At 54.6% G+C, this 26,852-nt stretch overlaps 10 protein-coding genes across 10 annotated transcripts in view; 6 read left to right on the top strand and 4 right to left on the bottom strand.

The window, feature by feature from the left end:
- Positions 1 to 708: 708 nt before the first annotated feature.
- On the bottom strand, positions 709 to 2,695 carry SODALDRAFT_333766 (concanavalin A-like lectin/glucanase). Its single transcript, XM_028612067.1, has 3 exons — positions 2,192 to 2,695; positions 1,619 to 2,084; positions 709 to 1,501 (listed from the first exon to the last, which is right to left on the bottom strand). Exons 1-3 carry the CDS (start codon positions 2,313 to 2,315, stop codon positions 1,084 to 1,086), a joined length of 1,008 nt encoding a protein of 335 aa, XP_028465809.1. The 5' UTR covers positions 2,316 to 2,695; the 3' UTR covers positions 709 to 1,083.
- Positions 2,696 to 6,110: 3,415 nt separating this feature from the next.
- SODALDRAFT_333764 (UDP-glucose 6-dehydrogenase) lies at positions 6,111 to 9,066 on the top strand. The gene is made up of 3 exons (XM_028612066.1): positions 6,111 to 6,638; positions 6,799 to 7,247; positions 7,349 to 9,066. Exons 1-3 carry the CDS (start codon positions 6,398 to 6,400, stop codon positions 8,570 to 8,572), a joined length of 1,914 nt encoding a protein of 637 aa, XP_028465808.1. The 5' UTR covers positions 6,111 to 6,397; the 3' UTR covers positions 8,573 to 9,066.
- Positions 9,067 to 9,910: 844 nt separating this feature from the next.
- Positions 9,911 to 11,756, bottom strand: SODALDRAFT_296456 (hypothetical protein). The gene is made up of 3 exons (XM_028608799.1): positions 11,514 to 11,756; positions 11,304 to 11,422; positions 9,911 to 11,212 (listed from the first exon to the last, which is right to left on the bottom strand). Exons 1-3 carry the CDS (start codon positions 11,692 to 11,694, stop codon positions 10,364 to 10,366), a joined length of 1,149 nt encoding a protein of 382 aa, XP_028465807.1. The 5' UTR covers positions 11,695 to 11,756; the 3' UTR covers positions 9,911 to 10,363.
- Positions 11,757 to 12,124: 368 nt separating this feature from the next.
- Positions 12,125 to 14,413, top strand: SODALDRAFT_324454 (kinesin-II 95 kDa subunit; the record flags this gene model as incomplete). Its single annotated transcript, XM_028609886.1, has 2 exons — positions 12,125 to 12,335; positions 12,408 to 14,413. The coding sequence occupies 2 exons, from the start codon at positions 12,125 to 12,127 to the stop codon at positions 14,411 to 14,413; spliced, it is 2,217 nt and encodes a 738-aa protein (XP_028465806.1).
- Positions 14,414 to 15,387: 974 nt separating this feature from the next.
- Positions 15,388 to 16,598, bottom strand: SODALDRAFT_178904 (hypothetical protein). Its single transcript, XM_028607039.1, has one exon. It carries the CDS (start codon positions 16,406 to 16,408, stop codon positions 15,737 to 15,739), a length of 672 nt encoding a protein of 223 aa, XP_028465805.1. The 5' UTR covers positions 16,409 to 16,598; the 3' UTR covers positions 15,388 to 15,736.
- Positions 16,599 to 18,915: 2,317 nt separating this feature from the next.
- On the top strand, positions 18,916 to 19,461 carry SODALDRAFT_351170 (hypothetical protein; the record flags this gene model as incomplete). Its single annotated transcript, XM_028613521.1, has 2 exons — positions 18,916 to 18,941; positions 18,979 to 19,461. The coding sequence occupies 2 exons, from the start codon at positions 18,916 to 18,918 to the stop codon at positions 19,370 to 19,372; spliced, it is 420 nt and encodes a 139-aa protein (XP_028465804.1). The 3' UTR covers positions 19,373 to 19,461.
- Positions 19,462 to 20,046: 585 nt separating this feature from the next.
- Positions 20,047 to 20,817, top strand: SODALDRAFT_324451 (hypothetical protein; the record flags this gene model as incomplete). The annotated part of the gene is made up of 1 exon (XM_028609885.1): positions 20,047 to 20,817. One exon carries the CDS (start codon positions 20,047 to 20,049, stop codon positions 20,815 to 20,817), a length of 771 nt encoding a protein of 256 aa, XP_028465803.1.
- Positions 20,818 to 22,026: 1,209 nt separating this feature from the next.
- Positions 22,027 to 24,632, top strand: SODALDRAFT_178868 (FMN-dependent alpha-hydroxy acid dehydrogenase). The gene is made up of 9 exons (XM_028607038.1): positions 22,027 to 22,546; positions 22,658 to 22,745; positions 22,863 to 22,995; positions 23,071 to 23,160; positions 23,233 to 23,375; positions 23,443 to 23,470; positions 23,549 to 23,850; positions 23,984 to 24,110; positions 24,256 to 24,632. Exons 1-9 carry the CDS (start codon positions 22,309 to 22,311, stop codon positions 24,310 to 24,312), a joined length of 1,206 nt encoding a protein of 401 aa, XP_028465802.1. The 5' UTR covers positions 22,027 to 22,308; the 3' UTR covers positions 24,313 to 24,632.
- Positions 24,633 to 24,684: 52 nt separating this feature from the next.
- Positions 24,685 to 25,966, bottom strand: SODALDRAFT_360313 (hypothetical protein; the record flags this gene model as incomplete). Its single annotated transcript, XM_028614249.1, has 7 exons — positions 24,685 to 24,760; positions 24,869 to 24,914; positions 24,999 to 25,139; positions 25,228 to 25,574; positions 25,648 to 25,710; positions 25,781 to 25,885; positions 25,920 to 25,966. The coding sequence occupies 7 exons, from the start codon at positions 25,964 to 25,966 to the stop codon at positions 24,685 to 24,687; spliced, it is 825 nt and encodes a 274-aa protein (XP_028465801.1).
- A 96-nt stretch (positions 25,967 to 26,062) lies between these two features.
- The window catches only part of SODALDRAFT_333756 (secreted protein), a 1,487-nt gene continuing 697 nt past the window's right edge, over positions 26,063 to 26,852 (top strand). Inside the window, exons 1-3 of the mRNA XM_028612065.1 lie at positions 26,063 to 26,269; positions 26,399 to 26,532; positions 26,633 to 26,789. Coding sequence (XP_028465800.1) covers positions 26,078 to 26,269; positions 26,399 to 26,532; positions 26,633 to 26,789 — 483 coding nt within the window. The 5' untranslated portion in view covers positions 26,063 to 26,077. The remainder of the gene's footprint in view (positions 26,270 to 26,398; positions 26,533 to 26,632; positions 26,790 to 26,852) is intronic.

Genomic DNA, 26,852 nt, shown 5'->3' with positions numbered 1-26,852 from the left:
GCACAGCCGCCGGTTCAGCGGTCGCTAGGTCTCGGTAACGGTCTGAAAACCGTGCCACAAGGCCTGAAGAAATTACGAGGATAGACACAGGCACAGCCCCCCTGAACTCGTATGTACTCAGTACTTCGTAATCACTTCGCACTACGTACTTCATAGACCCCTGGCACATTTTTCTGTGTGCACAAATAGCGACGCCGCACTATAATAATTGACTTTTTGTGTTCGATTTTCTGGCCGGTATTCGACGTCACCAATACGGAGGACTCCCGCAACCTTTACCAGGAAAAGACACATGCCCTGGCGAAAAAGAGTTATAATACGGAGTGCCCTCAGAGGTTTATAAAAGAAATACGCCTTCAGACTTTGCAGCGAATAGTTGGCAGAGATGTCCCTCCGTCGACACATTAATACAGGGGAAGAACAGGGGAAGAAGAGGCGAGATGAAGATGGTAGACACCATACAACAGAACATCTCTGAATTTAACATTAAGCTACGCTCATCGTGGACTCGGCCCCTGTCGATACTCGATCAACATCCCGAGGTTGATCAAGGGCTGATCAATCAATGGATTGGTGTTCCTTGAGTAACCTAAATCAAGTTTGACGGTCCAAATAGCTGTGCCGATCACAAAACCTTACTTGTATGTAACCTTGTCGAAGGGAGTTTAGATCGTCAGGTGGTGAGGAACATACATATCACATGTAACCCGGATATATTTAGTATGATCGGGATGCTAATATCGCGGAATCATAATGATTCGTATAATCAATCAGAAATAGTCATTGATATCTCTTGAGTATTAATGGGGCCTCCTCGAGCAGCTTCAATCAAGCCCGACCGTCGCCCTCGAGACAAGCCATGTATGTGGACGCGTCTTGGGCAAGATAAATACACATGTATGAGTGCAAGAACAAAAAAAAATATCATAAAATGCCCTGATACGAAACACGCCAATGGTCTATCGAAATGGACCAAGTACTTCCGACAACAAAACAATAATGCGTGTAAAACAGCACCCGCCCAACTCCCATGTCTTTTGCGTCATCGCTGCCGGTAACACTTCCCCGTCGACAATGCCCCGCCTACAGCCCAATCATCGCGCCCGCCAACAGGGCCACAGGGGCTACAAAGCCAAGGAATGGAACGCCCAGCGCCATGGCGGCATCATCCTCGTCATCGCCGCCGCTGCCGCCGCTGCCGCCGTCAGAGCCCGAGTCGGCAGCGTCCTCGTCGACCTCGAGGTCGAGCGCGAAGTTGGCGACGGAGAAAGTGACGTTCTCCCTGGAGAACCAGGTCTCGGAGCCAAACTCAACCAGGCCGAGATACGGGTTCTCGGGCCATTCGGCGGCGTCCTCGTCGTCGGACTCGGGGGGCGGGTTGTTGAGGATGTATTCGAAGAGCGGGCTCACGTCCTCGTCGAACTGGGTCACGTCGCCGCCGTCGGCGAGGATCCAGGTGAAGACGTGGCGGGAGCGGAAGTTCAGCTGGTAGTGAAGTTGGCTGGTAGCATTCTGTTGTTAGAAAGACTTCAAAAAGGATTGTAGCCACCGAAGCATCCTCATTCCAACCAATGCAGTCGTCCGAACAGAGGTGCAGCAGCCCAAGATAGAAACGTACAAAGTGTGGTCGCCGAGTGTAATTCTCGTCACGACACCGTCGCCCTCAAGAGGACGGGCATGGCCCACGCGGCCCAGCCAAATCATGACCTCGATGGCGGAGTCGACGGGGTTATACGTCCTGGTGCGGTTGCCATCGAGGAAGAAATCCCAGGCGGCGTTTGCGGTGACGCCAGCCTCGTCGAGCTCCTCCTTGTTCTCGGCCCAGGTGCTGTTGCTGAAGTCGCGCGGCGGGGAGCGGGGGCTTCCGAGCGTCATGATCCAGTCGGACTTGATGCGCATGGACTGAATGGTGCTGAGACGCGTCGGCAGGTCGTCGTCGTTGAGGCGCACGTAGGGGTAGGAGTGCACATCGGCAATGTTCTCGGGCCACATCCACGTCACGTCAAACGCAGGTGTGCTGTTGTCGACCGACATGCAAACGTAACCATCGTCTGGGCTGTTATCGTTCCAGGCGTTGGGAAGGTCTGTAGCATGACGGTCAGTCGGCAGGCCCGACATGGTTAAGCCCCATCTCGGATGCTTCAAAATCGAAATCAAGCTTCCTCGTGAGATAATTATCGGCAATACTCACAGACATGGGGATCCGAAAACTCGCCGAAGCGATCCTCGCCGCAAATGGTCGCGTCGTAGCTCTGCGCTGAAGCCAGACTCAGCAGCAGCGAAAAGCTGCTGCTCAGAACGAAGGCGCTCTTCATATTTCTGTCTTTGTGCCGATCTATTGTTTTCAGAAAGCTTGTGGTCGGGTTCTATGATGCAGAGCTGTGGTGGCGCGAAGAAGAAGAAGAAAATCAAAGGCACTTTGGCGACAGATTACGACGGCGACGTAGTCGAACGGTGTGATGCGGAAAAATAAAGGGTCCAACGAAGGGAACGAGTGAAACGGACCACCTGTTTAGCAAAAACCAGGGAAGAGAGAGGTGGAAAGAGGGACAAAAAGTCTGATTTCTTCTGTAGGTAGCCTTCGTAATCGAGCGACAGAAGAGAAAGCACGGGTCGTCAGGGGTGAAGTGAAAGAGCGAATGACGGACGACCAGTTGCGATGATGGTCACAGTGTTGGAAAGAAATCAAGTGGATTTGCCGAATTCTTATTTCGGCGGGCAGTGAGCAGCACCGTTATGCATAACTTTAAGGAGTTCTGTGGCACGGTAACGTGGTCCGTGCCGTCGAGTCAACACCTTAGCCAGCCAATGATCAGCGTCTGGGAAGGGTTACTTTAGTGTACATAGGTACTTTGTACTATATAAGGTAATTACACCATACACGTGTACACGCGTACACTACCTTACCTACTCCGTTTGATTGCCATAGCTGTAATGAAGTACTTACCTCAAGGTAAGGTATGTTAGGCATCGACGGGACGAGAGCGACAGACTAATTACAGGACGACGACTTTTAAGTAATACACGAAAACCTGAAGAAATCGAGGATCGTGACGGTCGTAGGTCGGAATCCTCCAACAAGTCGAGCATCTTGTTGTCGGTCTGGATCCCAGGATGTCGACAAGACCCCCAGAGGTCTCATTGATTGCATTATTTCCTAATAAATAACTGGACACTTCCGATACGGCGAGGTGCGGTACATCCCATGTGACGGCTGCGAATCCCTGCCCTGGGACACGCCATAATTAGGTGTACTGACTGCGGAGGACGGAGTAAGTATTCTGAGTACACCAGGTCGTAACCTGCGAGATGGCGAGCGCGGGACATTTGAATCCCAACAGATGGATCAACCAACTGATCGACTGCCTCTGCTGCCTCGGCCAAGGAGGTGCGAGGTATCAGTGGAGGGAACACGCCAGCTTGAGACAATCGGTGCTCCAGGAGGACGCGTCGACATGATCGCATCAGGAGTCCGGGGATACCGTATGAGTGAATCTCTAATTACTAATCGGCGGATACATTCGTCGACTATTTGACTCTTATTGATGAATATTTCCAGAACAATCGTGATGGTATGTGGAATGATGAATTCATATCGCACTCTGCCATCTACCTACACGTGTACTATGTGAAGATATGGTTGCACCATCCGTACTTCGTACTCGGTCTGGTGGTGTTCTCATGGTAAGAATTCACATCACATTGAGTACCTAGGTAATAATAAAAGGTGTGTGAAACTTCCATTGTAAATTTCCAGGGATTTTCGTCACCAATCTTTGCCAAGGCCGAGTCGTCGTAAGCTCGCAAGCTCGCCCAAGCTACGTAAGCAGCAATGAAGCCACACGTCGCTGGATTTGTGTGCTACTTGAGCCAACTATTGTCAAAACGGCTCCGACAGACCGTCCACCGCTTATACATTCCCAACTATTTAAGTTATTTTAGTGGAAGTTCTCTCGACGGGACAGCGATTTATCCATTGTTCCCCTTTCTCCTATCACTTGCTGCCAGGCAAAGGCGGACGTCTTTAATTCTTCTGAACTACTTGGACCGTCCGCATACGGGGCATTTTTCGTACTTTGTACTTTCTCCCCTTCGTTCGCTGCCACGTTTCCAGCCCCTTGGCTACCTACCCAAGCAGACGTCGCGCATTATAATTAATACGAGAAGCAAAAAATCGATCTCGGCTCACATCACCACGACCTTGCCACTGAACGAAACCGAGAGAGTGCACCGGACCGATTTCGGCACCTCGGGGTTGCTTCCTATGGCCATTGGCAAACGCCAGACACGATCTCTGCACAGCCACTGGCAAGGGAGACGATGGTGTGAGATCCGAAACTTGTTGTTTTCCTCAGACCATGGCTTGGAGAAGCAGGTTCCCGTTATTTTGCATGCGCCCCTCTCTCCCTTTGCTGCGACGCTGCGACGGTTATGATGTCACAGAGGTCACCATTCCCGTGGGGGGGTTACCTTGCATGGATAGTTGTGGTGGCGGAATGTGGGAGTACAGCATTTGCTCCCCGCGACTTCCAATAACCTGACATGGAACCTTCTCTCGCATTGGCAATTGCAACTTGATACCGGATACAGGAGGTAAGGCGGATGTCTATTAATGGTATGTGACTCCCGTCCACGAAACACGGACCAGCCCAGGCGATTCGCAAGCTCGATGGCGATCGCTGCCCAAAGTAGCGAGCGAGCGAGTCGTCCTGGTTCGGCAAGGCGGGTGTCTAACGTACACTACACGTGTACACGTACGAGCCATGGTATCAAGTACGGAGTAGGTATCGGCAAGGAAACATAGCGAAGTTCGTTCTAGCGGCAATGGTAGTGGCGTGTGAGTGTGGAGAGACTTGAGATGATTTGACACGGGAAAGTCTCTCAAAATAGACGCGTTCTCTACATGTGCGCAGTCAATCCGGTCGGCCAGGAAAAGAGCGGTGATGTGGAATGGTCTGATGGGAGGGTAGCCAGGTAGTCTGGGAAATTTCAAACCCTGAAGAATGGGGATAGGATAGACACTGGTTGAAATAGGGAATAGTAATGGATGAGGTAAGAGATACTGTGTCGATACCTAAGCCAGGAATGCAGTGGCATGGTTCAATATATAAAAGGGACCCCAAACATATGTAGTGTTGATCACGGATGGCTTATCATTACTCACGAAGCGTAAATGAAATTGGTTCATGGTACAGGGAAATCAATACGATTATCGAACGGAATAGTATGGTTGCGGATTATTACGCCCACACAGACTACCGGTACGCATGATAATCCAGAGAAACGGGGAAATCGACAAGAATGTACCTAACCCGTACCCAATATGAACTAATTACGTAAGGTACGCAGTCAGTGACGATGGCCCAGGGTTCTTTCATTCCCCTTTCCCACAAGGCAGAAGCAGGGGAATTAAGTTCAAGGGGGACGGGGAAAAACTCTCAAGGCTCTTATCTGCCAGGCGCCCAGGGAAAAAGTACATGTACACTGTGGCAAGCCCAGAGGTTGGACCTTTGACTTTTTCCGGACCAGTGATGGGTTGGTTACGGAGTACCGACACTAGCATACCAGTCCATGTACCGTACCTTATTATGGTCAGATCGCAAGCGGCGAGAGAATCGACCCCCACCACCGTATTAATCCGTCTTCTTGTCTGCGTTTCTCAGAACTGACTCCTCTCCACACACGTCGTAGTATTGGTTTAAAAAATCCGAATTAACTTACAGGTAACGCCATGGAGTATCCTTTCTTGCTCGACTGGAGATTTCAATTCGTCACTTGCTGCAAACGCCAGGTTCTTCCATTCCGTGTAGGTTTCTCGAGGCCACAGCAATGTGCCTCCACGACGCTTTAGGGGACCCTGGCCACTGATTGAGAGGTTGAAGTCATTCCGGAAGCAGGATACGATGCTAGAAGTACCTGCACACCTAAGGTACATTTAGCCTACCTAAGGGAGTACACGTACCTACCTACCTACTGATATCAGGGGTACCTCGTAACCTAAAGTACCTTTCGTGGACGTTAGCCCATGGGCGATAACTAATAATTACCCACCTGTACTTCGTATATTTCTAGGTCTGGCTATTGTGCTGTCAATCCTCGCACGGCGGACCCGTCAGTTTTCTCAGGCACCACCCCAGTCTGGAATTCCCCCTTTCTTTTTTTCTCGCCTTTTTTTTTCTCCTATTTCTTAGCCACTTTTTCCCGCCCCTTTCCTTTTTCAATCTTCGACTCGACTCGTTCTCGATTCGTATCGTATTCGTCGTCCGTGCCTTTAACGCGTCGTTCGCCGAATTTCCCACGTCTTCTGCCGAGCTTAATCCTTTCGCATCTCTCTCTGGAGACAACCACGTCTCCTTCCGCTCGCTTCTTTCCCTCGTTTCTCCTCGCTCGCGGCTAAATGGCTTCCCCCGTTAATCGCACAGTTATCATCTCGGGCGACTCTGCGTCGACCATCGAAACAGTCACCGCCCGTTCTGAGCTCGGTTCCACAGCAGCCGGCACTCCTGACACCTCCCCTCCAACATCGCGCTCCCGGAGCCCTGACGAACCCAAGGCTTCGACCTCGACCGACGCAAGCACTGTTCCTTTGGAACCAATGGAGGTCAAGAACATCTGCTTCGTCGGCGCCGGCTTTGTCGGTATGTATATGTCTGCAATGGTCTCTGTGGCCGTCCCGTCTACCTAGCTGCATGGACCGTGGCAGTCCTGCTCCCTGCCCGGCAGTATGCAGTGTAATGCCGGGACATCTGCCAACCCGCCACCTGTTCACCTCCAACTGCTAACATTGTTGCACCCCAGGTGGCCCTACCGCTGCTCTCATTGCCTTCCACAACCCCCATATCCAGGTCACCGTCGTCGACCTCAACGCCGAGCGCGTGGCGGCTTGGAATTCTCCTCACCTTCCCATTCACGAGACTGGACTGCCGAAGATCGTGAGGATTGCCCGGGATGGCACTAATGAAACGACTGCCTTCCTCCCGACTATTAACAAGACTATTAAGGTTGCCCCCCGCACCCCTAACCTGACTTTCTCTACCGATCTGGAGAACGGCATTGGTGCCGCTGATATCGTCCTCATCTGCGTCAACACCCCGACAAAGACCTACGGTATCGGTGCCGGCATGACCGCCGACCTCAGTGCCGTTGAGGGTGCCTCGGAGACCGTGGCCAAGTACGCAAAGAATGGCGCCGTCGTTGTTGAGAAGAGCACTGTCCCCACGGGCACCGCTCGCATGATTCGCGAGATTGTAAGTCGACACCATGGGCCCACGGTCTGATCGCGAAGCTGGATCGTATTCAAATCAATGGGTGAACCAAGCCGTGCTAACGTTGTACCTTTTTGCTACAGCTTGCCCAATACCGACCGCGCTGCGAGTTCGAGGTCGTCTCCAACCCGGAGTTCCTTGCTGAGGGTACAGCTGTCCGTGATCTCATGAATCCGGATCGTATCCTGATCGGCAGCAACACCACCCCCGCCGGTCTCCGTGCCGCCGCCGCCCTGAAGGGTGTCTACGCCGGTTGGGTGCCCGAGTCGAAGATCCTGACCGTGAACACATGGTCGAGCGAGCTGACGAAGCTCGTCGCCAACGCCATGCTTGCCCAGCGTATCTCCAGCATCAACAGTATCTCGGCGATGTGCGAGGAGCTGGGTGCCGACGTTCAGGAGATCAGCAGGGGAATCGGCGCCGACTCGCGTCTCGGCAAGAAGTTCCTGCACGCCGGCGTCGGCTTCGGCGGCTCCTGCTTCGAGAAGGACATTCTCAACCTCAGCTACATGGCCCGGGTCCTCCACCTGGACACCGTGGCGGACTACTGGATGGGCGTCCTGGACATCAACAAGTACCAGCGCCAGCGCTTTGCCGAGAAGGTGCACCGCGCCCTGAACGGCAACCTGCGGGGCAAGAAGGTGGCCATTTTCGGCTTCGCCTTCAAGGAGGGCACCAACGACACGCGCAACTCCATCGCTGTCCACATCATCCGGCAGCTCGCCAACGAGAGGCCGCGCGAGATCGCCATCTTCGACCCGGGCTGCTCGCCCGAGGAGATCCTGTCGGAGGTGGGGCAGCACATCCAGGACGAGCCGACGTTGGCCCAGGTCAAGGTGCGCACCAACTGGCGGGAGACCACGGACGGCGCTTCGGCCATCTGCATCCTGACGCCGTGGTACCACTTCCACTACCCCAAGCAGGCGCAGGCCACGGCCCGCCGCACCAGCCTGTGGAACGGCAGCAAGGAGCAGCAGCTCGCCGATGCGAACACCGGCTTTCTCGGCCCACACCCGACTGAGATGGACCTGATCGAGCTCGAGAATTGCGTCACCCGGGGCAAGAACAAGGTGCCCCTGGACCCCCTCAAGCGCCTCAAGCCCGAGGCGTGCCCCGAGAACTGCAAGGGCTGCAACACATCCTCCACCAACGCCGAGGGTGGCGGCGATCCGGTCGACTGGGAGGAGGTCTCGGCCATGATGAAGCTTCCCAAGCTCGTTCTCGATGGCCGTAACGTGGTCAGCGCGCCCGAGCTCGAGAAGCTGGGATTCAAGGTTCAGGGTATCGGTAAGGGTGTCGGCATGTAAACCCGTCCATCTTTATCGAAAGAAGAAAGGAAAACAAAACAAAAAAAAAAAAAAGACCAAAACAAAAAGCGCCGTCACGCGCACACAACACACATACGCATGGGAACAGGTTCTCGTACATTTTTGTACGACCCTGTAGGGATGGGGAGGCAATGGCATGAGAGCGACACAAAAGGCGCTTTTGAAATTCCCTCTTTTTTTACTCTTCTTTTTTTTTTCCCGAGACACAACTATGCGTTTTATATTCTTCTGCAACGAGGACAGGAACCACGGACCTGAGACGGCCCTGTGTGCGGAATTTTAACCTGGAGGGGAGTCATTTTCCGGACCACTTTACTTCAACTAGAGGCGGACGACCTGGGATGAAGGGGCGCCGAGGCGAGAGGGCTGGATAAGATTGACGGGATATGGACAGGACGAGATACCAAGATGGATTGGCTTGACCCGGGACGCGACAAGAGTCGGGGTTCTTCTCGAAGGGGGGACGGGGGAGGCAGAGATCTGATCAAGGCTCTTCCTCGATTTGCTGGGCTGCCAGCGTCCCTCGCCATTCTTTACTTCTTTTCTTTTACTTTGTTCGTTTCCCAAGTTGTTTCGTGGTTACGCCTTGGAATCAGAGGCACAGGGGATGCAGTTATAGGCTATGCTTGGTGTGTATACGCAATTTAATCGCTTTTTCAGTAAATCGTCTCTCCAGTCTCTGCGTCGGTGAACTCTGGTCGGTCTCCCTGCTGTGTTCATGTTTGTTTGAAAGGCATGACCTCTTCGTCCGTATTGAACTCTCCGCACGGCATCCACCGGAGACGACTCGACGTATGAGAGCCTCAATCATGATCTGATTTTTTGCAACTACGTAGTTGAAGTGGCCATTTATGGGGAGGATGAGGAAGTCCAATAACACAACACGTCTCTGGATCATTCTACATGTTTGTAACTGCTGGATTCTTTTCATCTTGTTGTTATATTTCTCTTCTATAGGGCATCATTGTGTAGAAAACGGTGACTACCCGCAGTAATTCGGACTTAGTAGTAGATATCAAGTCTAAATAAACTACTAATGAGTATAATAGGAACCAAGATATGTAGGCCGGAGAACTGGTCATTTTTGGCGGTTTTGTCTGCTCCAAACGAACACACCGCTGAAGTTATATGTGGTTCAAAGTTGATAAACAAGACAGGGAAATTTTACTGTCTATATATATGTATTTATACGCATAGAGAAAAAGCAGCTAGCGAGACAACATGATCAGCCCATGTCGATGGGTCCTTCAAGTAAAGGAGCCCGTCCCGCAGGGGGGAGGAATATCATGGTCCACAGCAAACTCAACGTGAGACTATGCGGCCGAAGACGGTGCCAGTTGCCTTGTTTTTCATGCTCGATAATCGCAAGCTTCGTGTCTGGTATGAAAGTAGAACTATCGGCGAAAACCGAATTTTACATGCTGGTTGTTGGGAATGTTGTATCTCCATCTCTAATCCAAGAGAGCCAAGGGACTCGTGGTTCGTAGTGAGTGCCCGAGAGGTCTGCGAAGACATGGAGATGGCGACAAGGTTGCCCCCTACACTGCTACCTATCAGTTACTACATGTACCTTATACGGGTGTGCTCTTCAACCTGTGCAGCTGAACGCTCATTGTGATATTCTCTTCTATTCGTCAAGTCACATCCGTATTCCTTTTTTCTTCTACAAAGTAAAAATACACGGTCGATCTTCGAGGTTGCCCAAACCCGAGAACCTCCTCTCGCGAGAACTTCATCGGACGGGAGAGTAAATCGTATGCTATGCTCATGTCACCTCACAAATTCCTTCAGGTCCTTGGAATCCTCAAATGTAACCTTCCCGTCCCTGTTCACAGTCACCACATGGATAGCCGACGGCGCTTGTTCCGAAGTGGCAGGCTTCTCAGGCTCCAGGGGCTTCTCGGCCAGTTCAACCGCCTTGGGCACCACGCCCGCCTGCGCGTCGGCAATCTCGTTCACCTCGCGATTGGACAGGACGTCGGCGACACGGACGCCGCGGCTGGACATGAAGAGGGTCATGGGGCCTCGGAACTGGAGGAACAGGCGATCCCCCCAGATGGTGCGGCGGAGGGCGGTCCGCAGGCGGAAGAGCAGCCGCGAGACGGTCCGGTAGGTGTCGGTGTCGCGCATGGCGTTGAGGAACTTGGTCTCGGGGAGCAGCGAGGCGATGTTGGGGATCTGGAAGCGGAGGAGGGACGACGACTTGAAGCGGAACGGGAGCGGCGGGTTGCGGGAGACGGAGTAGGCCACGACGTGGGACGGGTGGGCGACGAACTCCTCGCCGTCGCTGAGCGTCAGTTCGTAGATTTGGCCTGGCGATGAGAGGGCGGCGAGGCCGCGGCCCGTCAGGAGGGTGTTGCCCCAGTGCGCGAGGGATAGGCCCCTGTTGATGCGAGGGGTCGGGGTGAGGGTGTGGCCGGTCCAGGCGAGCAGGGCGTTGCGCTGGGCTACCATGTAGTCGGTGGTGCCGTCGAGGTGGAGGATCGAGAAGGTGGTGGTGGGAGACTTGGTGGCGATGAGGGCGGTCACTGGAGTTGAGGAGGATATTCTCTGGTACAGGAAGGGGACGCCTAGGAAGGCTCGAGTGAACGGGGAGAGAATTGATAGGGTGGATCGGGCCTGGCATCGTGGCAAGTTAGTCTTATAGTCCATGATGCGGGAGGATAAGAAGTTGCAGGGAAATAGGGATATGGAGAGTCAGTTCACTCACATTCTCAGCCTTGCCTGTGACAGCAACTAGTGTTCCTCGTCGGGTATAGAGCTGCTGGGATGGCGACAGCGTAACGGAGAGGAGGGATTGGGGGGATCCGAGGACTTCGAAACGTGCATCTACCGTAGGTGTTAGCAACAGGACTTGGATGGCTTCATGGTTGCAGACAAGAAGAGCTCGTTCGATTTCTGCAAAGTCTTGTGAACATACCGGCGACATCCCGAGTCGATGCCGGCGACCCGATTCCAAAGGCGTCCCCGCCGACTTGAGGGGCTGGGGTCGTCGGAACAGCGGTGATTTGAATGGCCCTGCATTGTCGACAGACGTAGGATGGATGTGAGGAGGCCTGTAGTCCCCTAGCCACCCGGGTCAGGGGTAATTGGCCTCTCATGGTGACGATGGGGAGCTATGAGGCGGCTCTTCTCTGGAAGGTCCTCTCTTGCAGGTCTTCTCTGGGGAGATTTTGTTCGGACAATTGAGAGAGGTGGATGACGAAAGACAGAGGCACATATGCACGTGACATTCTTAGTCAGAGTCAAAATTATGTAAGCTGGATACTTGCTAAGTGTAAGTGTTGCTAGGGAAACATTCCGCGTTTAGTTCGTCGCGCTTCTCCTTCTTCAGCTTGTTGACTTTTGGTCCAAGCTTCTTCTTCTCAGCTCTTTGAGCCGCACTGCACACACACACACACAGCAACACCGGCACTTCACATCGAATCCTCCCATCATCACCACCCTTGCTGCTTCATTTGAAGGGCTTCTCTTCTATTGTCCCACGCATTGTCCTATTTTTTGTGGAACCAATTGGTATGCCGGTCTGCTATGTCTGTCCGTGTGGTCGCAAGAATCCGCCCTCTCCTTCCCAAGGAGCTGGAAAGAGATGCCATTGTCACGGCTGCCAGCACCGATGATGGGAAGCCGCCGACATTGGTGAAGATTCCAAACCCAAAGAATGAATCAGAAGAGTTTTCCTTCGCGTTCAACAGCGTCTACGATCATTCCACAACACAGGAACAGCTCTTCACGGCAGAGGGTAGGACAGACAAAGCAAATCAATGGCATAACTATGGTGATGGTTCTGGCTAACCATCTTCCCTATCGATAGTTGCTCCTCATGTCAAAGCTCTCTTTCAGGGAATTGATGTCACCATATTTGCATACGGTGTCACCGGCACCGGCAAGACGCATACCATGAGGGGTGGCCTGAAGCTCGCCGATCGAGGTGTCATCCCCCGATTGCTGAGCAGCATCTATCGGCGAGCGAAGAAGATCATGAAGGACTCCGAGGGTCAGACGACGGTTGACGTCTCCATATCATATTACGAGATTTACAATGACAAGGTCTTTGACCTGCTCGAGCCTCTCGAGAAGCGCCTCCCCGCCGGTCTCCCACTTCGAGAGAAGGATGGGAAGACTATGGTGGTTGGCTTGTCGGAGCGGTCATGCGACAACCTGAAGGACTTGGAAGGGCTCTACCTCCATGCCGAGAAGAATCGGGCTACGGCAGCCACCAAGCTGAATGCCCACAGCAGCAGGAGTCACAGCGTGCTGCAGATCAAAGTCACCCAGACGACGGGCGATCAGGTGAAGACGTCAACCGCGTCTGCCATCGACCTGGCCGGGTCGGAGGACAACAGGAGGACAGACAACGGCAAGGAGCGGTTGGTCGAGTCGGCGGCCATCAACAAGAGCCTCTTCGTCCTATCCCAATGCATCGACGCCATCTCCCGCGGAGACAAGCGCATCCCCTACAGAGAGTCGAAGATGACCCGGATCCTGAGTCTCGGCCAGAACAACGGCATCACCATTATGATCCTGAACCTGGCGTCGCTCCGGAGCTATCACCTCGACACGCTGAGCAGCCTGAACGTGAGCTCTCGCGCCAAGCGAATCGAGGTGCGGGAGATCGAGAACGAGGTCGTATTCAAGCAGGTCCCTCGCACGGCCTCCAACAGCGGCGGGTTGAGCATGGCGCGCCAGCCCTTGCGGCCTCTGTCGAATGCCCTCAATGCTCATAACGTCCACAGCGGCGTCGCGGCTTCCAAGGCGACTGCGACGAGCGATCCGACGAAACCGGCCAAGGCATTTAGTGTGTATGCCGACCGAGCATCGAAGCCTGCCGCTCCGGCCCCGAGATCGGCCCCCAATACCTCTCAGCTGCGCAAGCGGCCGTCGGATTCCGGGCAAGCCGCTTCTGCTGCCCTCCGGGTCTCCAACAAGTCGGGATTGAGTCGTCCCGGGCAAACAACGCAATCCAAGTTGTCCATCTCGGCCGAACAGCTCGAGTCCATGGTCGAGAAGAAGGTCAACGAGATCTTGGCCATGCGGTCGAATCAACAAGTCGCCCAGGCTGCTCCAGCGCCCGCATCCGCCCATCCCGACATCAACGACGCAGTCCAGAAGCGCCTGGAAGCTCTGGAGCGACGGATTGAGCAGGACGAGCGCAGGGACGACACGCGGTCCGACGGCCTCCGGTTTCTCCTGTCGGCGCGTCAAGCCAAGGAACGCGGCGACGATGCGGGCGCTTTGGAGATGTACGAGCTCGCCCTGCCTTACTTCCCGGGCCAGGCGAAGCTGCTGAGCAAGATCGAGAAGCTGCGAGTCCGTCTGGGTCTCCCGACCGCCGTGGCTGCTGCTACTACGACCGAGCCCGAAAAGGCCGGGAGAAAACGGCAGCGCAGGGTCCCGGCCGCCGACGAGGGGGAGTATGACGAGGCGGAAGCCGACGCCGAAGGGGACGAGAGCTACGTGGGTGGTGCGGCCCGCGAGCAGTCCAGGGCGCGGAACCACAAGTCGTCGTCGTCGAAGCGGGCCAAGGTTGCTGCTGCTACTGCTACTTCTGCTGCTGCTGCTCCTGCATCTGAAAACGAGGGGCCTCTCAGCCCCCGATCTCAGGAGCTGCTGGACATCTTCAACTCGCGCGACCTTGGACGCATTCAGGGCCTGCATGGGGTTGGGAGCAAGAAGGCAAGGGATCTGGTCGACCACCTCTCCCTGATGGCCGAGGAGGGTTGGGCGCCTGTCCGGAATTTGGCGGATCTCACCACTATCCCTGGGATGGGCAGTCGGACTGTGGAGAGGGCGTATGAGGGGCTCGTGGGGACTATCTAAGGAAGTCAACAGTCTAGCCTGACGGGTTAGGTTTTCTTGTTTATGTGTTTTTTTAAAGGGCAAGGGGACCCTTTCTTTTTGCATCCACGGGAGTCAGGGGGCTTGAGGATTGCATAGCCGGCGTTATTTTAGGGCGCATGAAAAGGATGGCTGCTTCGCTTCTACGAGGCTTGAGGCATTCTATTTTCGTCTACATATTTTGATCTTCCTTTTCTTGCCAGTAAGCAAAAGGACGGTAGGTATCATGAAGACGGGATGGCTTATCATCACTCCATCAAACGAAGCAGCACCCAGTGCCTTCAGGTATGACTCGGGGCGGGAGACCACGGCACAGTCTACACGACGCCGTGGCTGCTTACATCTCAATCTCATATGTAAAACAGCTGAGACCTCAACTCCCATTTACGTCTTACAAGCAGCCGAACCGCACGAATCGCGATAGCACGGGCAGCGACATCAAGCCAAGCGAGTTGAGAGAGCACGAACATTGAAATAAAGACAGCGCATCGCTGTGCTACACCCCACATGGGGCCACATCCGATGCTGGATTCCGGGGTTTCCAAACCCAGCACGATGTTCGGGCGCCTGCAGAGATGATTCTGTTTGATGTTGCTTTTTTTTCCCATTTTTGTTTCTATTCTTATTTTCAAAGAAAAGTCAACACTCCCCTACCGCCTGAGACGTGTCCACATGTTCCCTACCCAGCAGGTCACGTTGCGCTTCCACCAGAAAGCAGATTGCACAGCGGAAAGTGCGTGCGTGTCTTGAAACCTTTCCCGGTCGGCATCACGATTTCACGGGAATGGTCTGAGATTAGCTGGTCTCTCCCCCGCCCTGCGCGATGATATGGGTGGAACAATCATGTGGGTTGTCGCGGCTGCATGTGTTTGAAACCATTTGCTGTTTCGTTTGCTTGCGTGGTTCTCTGAGGGTGTTGATAAAGGGAAACAGGGTAAAGACTGGCCGAGGGGGGCGGGTGATTGCAGGCAGTTGGCCAAAGTGTGACGATGGTTCACCAAGTCGGGGGCATCTATTATTACATGTACATGTAGTCACTTGGAGGATCAGGAAACATAGATCACTTTGAAGATAGTGGCATCATATTGTGAGTGTTAAAAGGGTTTGTTGATAATTCGCCCTCCACTCAGGGGTAGGGGGGAGAAGATCTGGCGCCGTGTCTTAGCCCAGTCTCCCAAATATATATCGTCCAAAAGGTTTCCGTTTCAAATTGTCCCATGGTATCTATAATTTGCCTGCCCCAAATTCCATGATAAATCGTGTCGAAAGAGCGTAAAGAAGAGAAGTAAAGCAAAGGAAACCGGCTCACAGAGCGATGGTAACCTTTCCAGTCCCGTATTCAATGTTCTCAACCTCGTGGCCCTTCAGGATACCCCCGGTGCCGAGCCCGCTCGGGCAGTTGGGCTGGTTGCTGGTAGCCAAGTCGAGGGAGCACCGCTCGTCCCGGCCGATGGTGCAGGTCGGGTTGGCGATGTTGTAGAGGACGTGGTTTCGGCCGGCCCAGGAGCCGTTGCCGAGGCACGAGGCGACGTAGTTCATGCTGTTGGCGGCCGAGAGGGGCAGCTTGCCGTGGTCCAGCAGGTCGGCGCACTCGGAGGGGTCGACGTACTCGAAGTGCATGTCGACGCCGCCGCCCATGTGGGGGTCGTCGCGCGCCGAGGCGCCGTGGGCGAGGTAGTTCCACGCGTCGTACGAGACGTCGTAGGCGCCCCCGGACGAGTCGATGCGGAGCAGGTGCAGGCTGCGCCCGCCGTGCGAGACTTTCACGCAGATGTCGTCGCAGTGCACCGACCCGGGCCAGTAGGCCACCCGGTCGGTGTTGATCTTGCAGCCCAGGACGCCGATGGAGGAGGAGTACTGGACGTGGGGGGTCACGCTGACCGAGCCCGATTGGCCGCGGGCGTTCAGGTGGGGGACGGCGGCGGCCGAGACGACGGCGGCAGAGGCGGCGAAGATGGCAGCGATGTTGGCGAGCATTTTGAAGATGTAGGGAAAAGTTGATGTAATGTAGGGTGGTGGTAGTTGGGTGGTCGAGGTATGTTGACGAGTGTGTATATGTGTCTGTGCCGGTACTCGCTGGCAGCAACAAAGAAGTTTTGGTGTAGTAGTCTCAACGCTCGGCGGAGAGATTTGTGGTCAAAGGTCAACAAAGCAAGGAGTGATGATACCCCAAGGTAAAAACAGCAAGGGATAGTAAGTCAAAAGATTGGATGGTTTGACTGAGACCGAGAGAGTGATCCAAGCTATCAAAGCGTAAAGAACCACTGACAAAATGGACAGGAAAAGTTGATGCTTGATGATGGGATGGAGTGAACGGATGAGATGGAAGCTGGGGGGATCTGGGGGATATATTATACCTAGATTCGAGCCCCTGAACAGACGAACTCTCTGATGGCCTGAGAAGGCAATGTGAAAATACGCTCTCCCAAGGAGCTGCCTCCACCTCCACCCCCACCCACACTGAATCTACCGATGGATAACACGACAAAGAAGCTCTCTGTACTTCGTACGTGGACTCCCGAGAGGGGGATCCACGGTGGTTCGGTCTGGAACCTCATCACAAAGGTTGACGAGATCCAGATGATGTAACAGAGGGGCACGGCAAAGAGAGAAAGATGGGTCGAAAAGGACCAAGTGGAGGGAGTGGATAAAGTGGATAGGTAAGGGGATAGTGGGAAGGACGAAAAGGACGAAAAGGAAGTGGTGTACGGTTCATTAAGCCGCGGGTCGACATGATGTTGGCAACAAAGAGATGTTTAGGCGAGCGAGTAAGTCATGTATATCCTCAATGAGCCAGGGGTCCAGTAGGAGTAGGTTATACGCGACTTATCGGCAACAGGGAATCGAAGATTCGAATCGCGGCAATCGTGCAACGTGGGCGGCCCCTCCTGAAAGGGGTCTCAGGTCTCCTGCCACGAGTCCAGGTACGACAAGGTAGGCTTAGCTCCAGGTACCACTACCGCAACGATTCGGAAGAGTGGTCCCCGACCCGTCTGTCATCATCAGACGGAATGAGATGGGGAACCCCTGACTCGGAGGGCAAAGGTGTGAAGTTGGGTGGGGAGGCCCGAGGGGCTGGGGGGCCAAGGACGGACGAAAAGAAAAGGACGAAAAAAGACGGGATGCCTGACGCAACACCAAATGCGGACGACCTAGATTCTCGTTGTCAGTCCTTTCCCCATACCCGGTGGCAAAGGATCAGCAGGGGCGGGGTGTAGTACAGACTATGATTCAGTGGTAACGTGGTGAAGGAAAGGATCTGGATAAGAATGCATGGGATCCTAACACACCAAACGACGGAAACGGAACGGCAACGGCAACGGCAGACAAGCAACGGCGGAGCAGTAGTGGGGAACAGTCGACGTAAGGCTGGCACAAGGCGCTTCTAGCCTTCAATCCGCTGCAGTCTGTCTCCAGTCCGTCTCCAGTCCGTCTCCCGCCATCCTTCATCTTGGTTCTTTATCGATATCTGGCCCGTCTCAACGGCGGTCTGGACTCGGTCCATCTAATTTGGGCTTCGTCTCCATCTAGCCTTTCGCGTTCCTGAACGGTTTAGTCAAAGAATCCGCGGGCCACGAGGCACTGAGCATGTCCAACGTGTCCGTGCCCGTGCCATCATCCTTTGCAAACTCATCCTCAAGGGACCCATTTCGCAAGGAATTAAAACGGGGCCGAAAAGAATGTCCATGCCCACCCAGATATTCGGGTCCAAAGTCTAGACTTTCATGCTTGGTCGCCAATTCGATCGGACATTCGGTCAGGTTGATGATTCCGGTCCCATCACGAGATAATATCCCGAACTTCGAAAGGGGGACAGTCGTGTGAATGTCATCAAACCCCTGTCCGACTCTGCATCCAAAGATGCACTCGGAATGGCCCCGCAATTCTCCCTTCGATGCTTTCACTCACCCCTTTTCTTTGTCCAGTCCTCCTCCTTTTTCTTTTTCTTTTTTGGAGGACTTTTCCCTCTCGAAGCACGCCTAGGGAACATCTTCGGCAAGGCACATCATCCCGTCCAAGACAACGCAGCGAGGAAGGGCTTAGGCCAAGCGACCATGGTAAGATGTGGCGTGGAATGATGGGACGGTCGATTGATCGGACGCCATAATAGCTCACGATCTCCGCTCCGGCGCTCTCCCACGGGCCACGATCCCGCAGGGCTGTACGCCGAGTACGGGGCCCATCCGTTCCGCTATGCCCGCTCCAATCCAGGGAAATGTCGTGAGGCCTTCATCGTGCTCGCGTGACAAGGGGGATAAGAGTGGATAAGAATCGTTGCACTCGTATCTTGTGCGTTGTGGGTAAGTATCTGGGAATAAACCGCTTGTGATCACCGACTCGCAGAACATGAAAGTCATGTATCGCCACAAATTTCGGAGTCAGAGTCACGTGATGCAACTCTTACTCAGCAGGCAGACTTGCCCAGGTCAACGGAGAAACGGGACCCCATTCCGACTTATTGACGTCCACCTCGCTTCGTCAACATGTCCAGGATGTCCTCACCACATGCGTAGACGTCCACCTTGTAATTTACAAAGCAAAATCAGACGCGCCTTCACGCGGCGCTCAAAGAGGACATCAAGCTCCGCAAACGTCCGATCCTTCGTCTCGGGCAGCCGAAAGTACGTCCCGACAAAGAACCTAGACACCGCCGCGCAGCCGCCCCAGAAGAACCCCGTCTTGCGGCTTGCCGCGCCAGTCGCCCGCCGTCGGGTTCAGAATGTACGGGTTGACGACGCTGCAGACGATCTGCGCGACATAGTACGCGATCCGACTGAGGCAGACGCTCTTGTTGGGGCCCAACCGTCAGGTAGTACACCCCGAGCCAGCCGAGCATCATCCCGGCCTGCGCGTAGTTCCCCGCCTCGGAAGCGTCCGGGGCCCGACGCCGATGAAGCCGACCACCAGGAGGATCACGGCCAGGAGGCCCAGGCCCCATAGGTACAGCGTCCGGCGGCCGAACCTGTGCAGCAGGAACCAGGAGGCGATGGTGCCGACCGACGCGATGCCGAATATAATATAGAGACACGACATTTCCACTTACCAGGATTATTATTATAAGTCCTATTTAATATGTACGGTAATTTATAGGCTCTTAGTCACGTGACCATGTGACAAACCAGCACGTTAGTTATTCCGATCCTGCGGGGAGGCCTGTGTAACTGTCAGAACAAGAATATCGGTAATACGCGAACTCATGATTCTTGTTCCTTGGAGAGTTCCAAAGGTACTCCAAGGAATGTCTACCTTATCTACCTACCTTAAATAGTACTACAAAAAGGGCTACGTGACACACGTGACATGTACCCTAAAGAACCGACTCGGGGAACCAAAGTACCGCCCCGGTATACCGCCTACTCCTTCTGACAGAAACAATATTCTCGGATCACGGCCTAACTCAACTTCTCCCTATTTCTACTTGCACGTTCTCGTTTTCCTCTTACCTATCTCACTCGTACAACGTAATTACCCTTTTCCCCTTATTATTAGCGGTATTCCTCTCGTACTTTCCTTTCACTAATAGTAGTAACAATACTATCAATGAGTTTTACGACACAATAAAAGAAGGAAATACGTTATTCATTTATTCTACACGAAAGTGCCTCTTCTTCACTATGAGTGGCCAAGCAGAGTACCAAGGTCTTACACTATCTGACATTGAGCAAATCGACCGGTACAGCCGGTCAGACGTGGATCTCAGCCAGATGATCTGGTGCATGCAACAGACTGGCTACCACCGATGGGGCTTCGTCGTCTACCGATGCACCTATTCGGATGACGACGCCTGGGCCCGCTACGTCGAGCGCATGAAGCAGGCCGCCGTCGACGATCTCTCCCGCTACGGCCGCGACCTCCTCCTGGCCAAGTACGTCGACTGGACGATCGTCGAGGACCGAGACGCCCTCGACGGCGCCTCCAAGGCCGACGTGCGAGCCCGCTTCTCCGAGTGGGCTGAGCCTCATCTCCCCGACGAAGATGGGCGCGGCCCCGGCGCCTGGCGCGCCAACGCTCTCGCCACCGTCTGGAGGTGCCCGCCGACCTTCAGGTTCTGCCTCTTCGTCGACCAAGAGTGCCTAGACACCCTCAAGGCCTACGAGGAATGGGCCCAAGCCGGGGCCCAGGGCCGGGCGCCGTATGTCGCCTGCATCATCATCGACTCCGACGGCGAACCCGAAGGGGAGGGCCCGGATGGATATCCTGCCGTCGACGGCTGCACCAGGTACGACCCCGGCTGGATGTACACCAGTGTTGGGGCTCTGGCCAGTCTGTACGATCACCTGTGCCTTGAAGAGTTGACCGATGGGTACAAGCAGTATGCGAGGCCTCCGCTACTATATCCTGCTCACCAGCGCGGTATCAGCATGCCCACGCTTCAGGAGCTCTAAGGGGCAAGGAGTGGGTTGCAAGGCGAGGGGCAGCAGCAGCTACAGAAAATAACGTGATCCCGTCCAGGCTTCATAACAGAAGCTTTGATGATCGCGAAAAGTTGGAGAAGGAAGACGACTTAATATCTCGGTGCCAGGTCCTTGAAGGAAACATGAACCGATGGGCTACCCTATTCAAGCAACCCAAACGAAACCAACCCACACTTCCTCAGACGCCCACACAGACATAGTAATCCACGCCAAAAAGGGGAAAGGGGCACACGGCCAAGGAGGCAAGTCGAGGAGGCATCGTTGCTTCGTGCAGGCCGTCAAATAGTCTCCCGCCTTTGGTTTATGGTGTGCGGATTCGTAGACCGTGGAACGACTGAACGAGCGACGTGCCCCCGTCGGACCTCCCATGGGCCATGGGCACTGTCAGCAAAGGACTTTGTCCGTGCTGTCTCCTCTTCAATGTAACACTCCGTACTCCGTACTGCGTACCACGGTTCACGGAGAATCCCTGGTACCTAATAAGCGGATTGCCAAATACGACCGTTGCAGAATCCGGGGAAGAGGCACAGAACCGTCAACCAGCCCACCGCGACCGATGTCGTGACGGAGCCATGGGACAGCAATGCATGCAGCAGCATCCCCGCAGCATTATTTCTTAGTAAGTGATGTGCGCCTCTCCCATCGTTACATCGCCCTTCGAAGCCAAGGACAGGCCAGGGGACTTTTACACTTTTTACCATAAGACGTTATCACCGCCTTGTCCTGTTTCGTTCAACTTGGTCTTCTGTCCGTCCCCCGTCCTTGATGTGGATTCTGACCCAATTGACGGGAACCAGCTCCGAAGGCCCAAAGAAGCAAGGCGCCCCGGTTCCTGCCCAGAGTTCCCCAGACCAAGACGGTATCGGCCGAATCAGATCCTTGGCGTTGCGCTCACCAACGTATGAATAAGCATCTGCCAGACTGCCACGCGCAACAGTTTACCGTACCCTCCGAGCCTCTTGCCCTTTGATGCATTGGCTATATCATCGGTGAATTGTCCGAGATTATCCCGCCCCAGGTTGACGACGAGGAAGTCCCCTGTCTTTGTTGGTTTCGGCCCACCGATCCCACTCTATCCGTGCTACCATCGTGGTAGAATGGAACCGGGGATGGGGGACCATAAGGATCGGACTATTCCTGGTTGGGGAGGATAAAGAACGGAGGAAAAGGCGGAGGAAAGTGGACATTGCATCACGGCCATGTGTTCTGGTGGAGCGTGGGAGTCGGGACATAACATGGAGATCGGGAAGACGGCAATCAACCCCAAGACGAATGGAACTGGGTGAGTGATGTCGGGTATATAAGAACGGCTGGCACTCTTCCATCCCATCTGAGCTCCTCTCCAAGCGTCAGAAGGTTCAAGGATCCCGACCCCAGAGATCTTCCACGCCGCCGCTCTCTTTCTCTCCACCCATCGTCCAACCACCCGAGTCAAGTTCTCGGCGACCGTCAACCATCACGATGCGCTTCCTCGCCGCCGCCTCCCCCTTCATCGGGGCCACCCTCGCCGCCCGCCCTTTCCTCGAAGTGGCCGACACGGGCTTTGTGGACTACCTCACCGACACGGCCGAGTGGACCGAAGGACGGCTCCCGGACCTCCAGGACATCCGCGCCCTGCCCGACTTTGAGTTCGCCGCCAAGCAGGTCCTGCCGGAAGCGTCCTGGGCCTTTTACAGGCTTGCGGCTGGTCAAGAGTGGGGTGAGTTGGCTGCCTTTGACTTTTTCCATTCCATTCCATTTGTGTTCTTTTTATAAACATTTTTGTCTTGTGGTCTAGGAGGCTGACTTGTTGTTCGCTCGTCTTCCAAAGGCTACCGCAACAACCTCGACGTCTGGAAGAAGGTCCAGATCCGCCCGCGATTCCTGCGCGATGTTGTCGACTTGCAAAACAACATTGGGTACGTACGAGCCCACGGGCAATAGGGCAATACTGTAACGGCTTGAGAGTGGCACTAGTCGCACTACATGAAAGTTCTCTTGCTGACCAGAGATCGATCATGATGCGAGCATAACAGCATCGAGTTGTTCGGAAACAACTTCAGCGCCCCCTTCTTCATCGCCCCCGCGGCAAATGCTGCCCACGGCGACCCGGAGAGGGCTGAGCTGAACTTCATGGAGGCCAGCGGTGATGAGGACATTCTGTACACCGTGAGTTTCCTTCTGTCAAAGCATGACTTGCCAGTGTCCCAGCAACGAGACTAACATGGTGGGATACCCGACCAGGCCGCACTCTACGCCTCCAAGACCATCGAAGAGCTCGATGCCGTCAAGCGCAACGACACCCTCAACGGGCGCCAGGTCATCTTCCAGCAGGTACGTCCAAGTTTTGAATGATCCGGCCCAATGGGGAAAGAGGTTCTAAGTTCTAACCAGGGGTGAAATCAGATCTACACCGTCAATGACCTCTCCATCACCTGGAACGACGTCAAGAGGGCCGAAGACACCGGCGCCAAGGCCATCGTCCTGACCGTCGACACCCCGGGCTCCTCCGTTCGCGTCCGCGGCGCCCGCCATTCCGGTCTCGAGTAGTGCGTGCTCTCCCATCGTCTCGTCCCAACCCGGCCATGTCCTTTAGCTAACAGCAGCATCACACAGCCCCTCGGCCAGCACCCGTCCCAACACCGTAAGTGCCAAAATAGCCACCCCCGTTCCTGCGATCATGTCAAGGAGCAAGCCAGACTAACACGCAAGGAAAACATAGTGGGAGATCTACGACGAGCTCCGCGCGCGGACCAACCTCCCCATCATCCTCAAGGGCATCCAAACCGTCGAGGACGCCACCGAGGCCGTCGAGCGCGGCGTCGACGGCATCTACCTCTCCAACCACGGCGGCCGCCAGCTCGAGTTCTCCCCCTCGCCCATCGAGATCGCCTACGAGATCTACCGCAACGCGCCCCAAATCTTCCAGCAGGTCCCCGTCCTCGCCGACAGCGGTGTCCGCACTGGCTCCGACGTTCTCAAGCTGCTTGCGCTGGGTGTTAAGGCCGTGGGCCTCGGCAGGCCGTACGTTTTCCTTTCCCTTTTGCTCATTCCCACTTACCCTTTGTTCATGGAAGGGGGAAATGAAGAAAGAAGAAACAACCCCCCACTTCTTCGGCGCTCGTGCTAACGGCTGGTGTTTTCTGCGTTGTTACAGTTTCATGTACGCCAACGTGTACGGCTACGAGGGCGTCAGGAGGGCCATCCGTCTTTTGAAGAACGAGATTGTCCAGGATGGATGGAACCTCGGCATCGGCTCCCTGGATGACCTTAGCCCTAGCTTTGTGAGTTTCATGCAACTTGAACCCCGCCCCGGAGATCTTGCCGTCTCTCTCTCTCTCTCTCTCTCTCTCTCTCTCTCCTTTTTTTTCTTTTTTCCTTTTTTTTAACCCCCTTGTGTTGGGCTCGCTAACAAACATGCTTTTGCAGTTGAACCTCAGGGCACTGGACCAGAACGTCCACAAGGTCGGATGCAACAACAGCTAGATGGAACAAGGGGCGCGAAATGTATGATACCGAAAGACCAAGGTTTCCGAGTGAGAAATGAATTTGAAACGTTTCCCGGTCGAGTCCATTACTAAGTGTCCCGTCTTCGGGCATTCATTAACTGTAATGCTTCGTATAAGAAAGTCAAAAGGGCAGGTTACACTCGCGGAGGCGGCAGGCCTAGTTATATATCTTCTGACAGGATGAATGATGGCCTCAGCTGCTTACCCTCCTATCGTTGTCTGTGGAATTCGCACACGTGCTGCTGCTTCCCGATAGCACTTGAGCGGGGTGTTAAGAACTTAAGACTCAAGATCAACATCCCTGTCTTCCGATCCAACCACTCAGATGATCGACGAGGCCCCATGTGAATCAATCGTTCGAGAAGCAATCCATTGATGTGTCAATATCCTGGTTTCCCCCCACGATCGGTGGCAGGAGATCGCCACTACATGAACAGCTGCCTGCCTGTCCTGTACTTTCCTCGCAGTAAATAACGCAAGCTAGCCGCGCAACCGTCTGCATCATGCAGCTTCAACCACGATTGCTCTGTGACCTGTCCGTGCTTGGTTCAATGTTATCAGAGATCTTGGGAAGCCAATCTATGCATCTCCCCCTCGAATCTCTACCCCTCCAACTTGGCAGCCCCCCATCGCACGAATCGCAAAGAAGACAGTCCCACACACGAGCTCTTCTCCCGAACCAGCACACGAAACTTTCGAAACTCGGTATTTGGCTTCCCCAAAACGGCAGCTCCCGGGACCCCCCATCCATCACCCGCATCAGCCGGAGCCACTTGGCGCCGATATACCGGGCACCGATCGGCGCTGATAAGATAACGTGCAGCGTTGACGCATCATGATTGGCTGCGTGTTGGCCCGTCGAAACGGGAGGCCTTGCCTTTTTCGGAAGCACGTGCCCTGGGGACGTGCACGCCGTCTGTTTCGGAGGGACCCCGCGTAGTATGACGGAATCCCGGGGATGCCGCCAATGAGGGGTGTGGTGCCTGATGAAAACGTGTGCCTCGTGAGTTCAGCTCAGGGTTGATTTGCTGGGTGTTTCTGAAGCAGTTGAAGCAGAGACGAATATGCTGAATACGCTCCTGCGTTGCGATTGTGAGGACGTAATCAAATGTCGACCAGGCTTTGCCGGATTCGGGAATTGGGAAAGGGGACGGCATGCGGAATGTCAGGCATCGTGGGACGGGGACGAGTTCTGAGTGGTCGATAAGGAGACTAAGAGACAGCGGGAAGGGTCGTACGCTAGATGGGGTTTGAGAAGGACGAGGAGAGGTCGCCGAGAGATTGTTTCGGGTATCGTATCGGGCATTCACACGCAGGAATGCAACACATCAATACCGGAGGTGATAGTGGTTGGTGCAAGTAGGTAAGGTGGTAGCTAGTCCGCAGGTCAAGGAGGGGCGGAGTCCCCCGAAAGCACCGTAAGCTTCTTGTAGGTGTCTTGCTACATCAGGAGTCGATGGAGGTATTTGGCAGAGGTGTCTGATCGCAGCTCGCCGATGATCACTCTGATGGGTGTGACAGTCTGAGCCTCTCGAATCTCTGTTGGTGGACTCGTGAGTCGTGGCACTCATCTTTCGCCCACACCAGCGATAGGCGTCCGGGCCTGAGAATGGATTTAAGAAGGGCAGCATATCCTCCTTTGTCCGTGTCAGCCACCCGCCGAACCGGTTGACAGTTTGAAGTTCGACTGCCCTCACCCCCTCGAGTCCGATAGTTCGACGTTACCTTTTCCGGATCCGACCATGAAGTTCACCAATACCATCGCGTTCCTCCTTGCTGGAGCGACCACCGTCTTCGCGTCGCCCACTGCCTTCCCCACCGATGACTTTGACTTGGAAGCTCGTACGGACCACAGCCAGGCCATTGAGGCCATTCTCACGCCCAGAACGGCCGAGGCGGCACCCCTGGCCAAGGGCTATGCTCTTGCTACTCCTGTATGAGTCTTTCTTGCCTCCTTTTGTGTCCTCCCCGGCAATTCTTTTTTTTTTTTTTTTTTTGAGTTGGCAGTGGATCGAAGGTAATGGATCATTGTCGCTAAACTTTCTTGTGCGCCCAACCGATAGCCGGGCATCCCGTCGGCGTCGGCGGCGCGTACCCTCCTCAACGGGTTGACTGTGGGGTCGCCTGGCTCCATGACCGGATACAGCCGAGACCTGTTCAGACACTGGATCATCATACAGGGTAACTGCGACGCTCGGTAGGTTGAGAACTTGAGAGTTGAGGCTTGAGAGACACCCCCGATCCCCGACCGAATAACACATGCATCAAAGAGCTCATGAACGTCGTGCAACACACAGGGAGATGGTGCTACGACGCGACGGAACTGGCGTCAACGTCAACAACGCCTGCCAGCCGACGTCGGGCTCGTGGTATAGCCCGTATGACGGGGTGACGGTGACGGTGTCGTCGTCGGTCGACATTGACCACATGATCCCTCTGGCCAATGCTTGGATTGTACGTTGTCGCCTGTTCTCTTGTTCTGTTCAGTGTTCTTCACCTTACCTGCCCCCCCCTCCC

The sequence above is a fragment of the Sodiomyces alkalinus genome (assembly GCF_003711515.1).
Source record: "Sodiomyces alkalinus F11 unplaced genomic scaffold SODALscaffold_6, whole genome shotgun sequence".
Taxonomy (NCBI): Eukaryota; Fungi; Ascomycota; class Sordariomycetes; order Glomerellales; family Plectosphaerellaceae; genus Sodiomyces; species Sodiomyces alkalinus.
The sequence above is the reverse complement of the archived record's forward strand: the minus strand, read 5'-3'. Positions and strand labels throughout refer to the sequence as shown.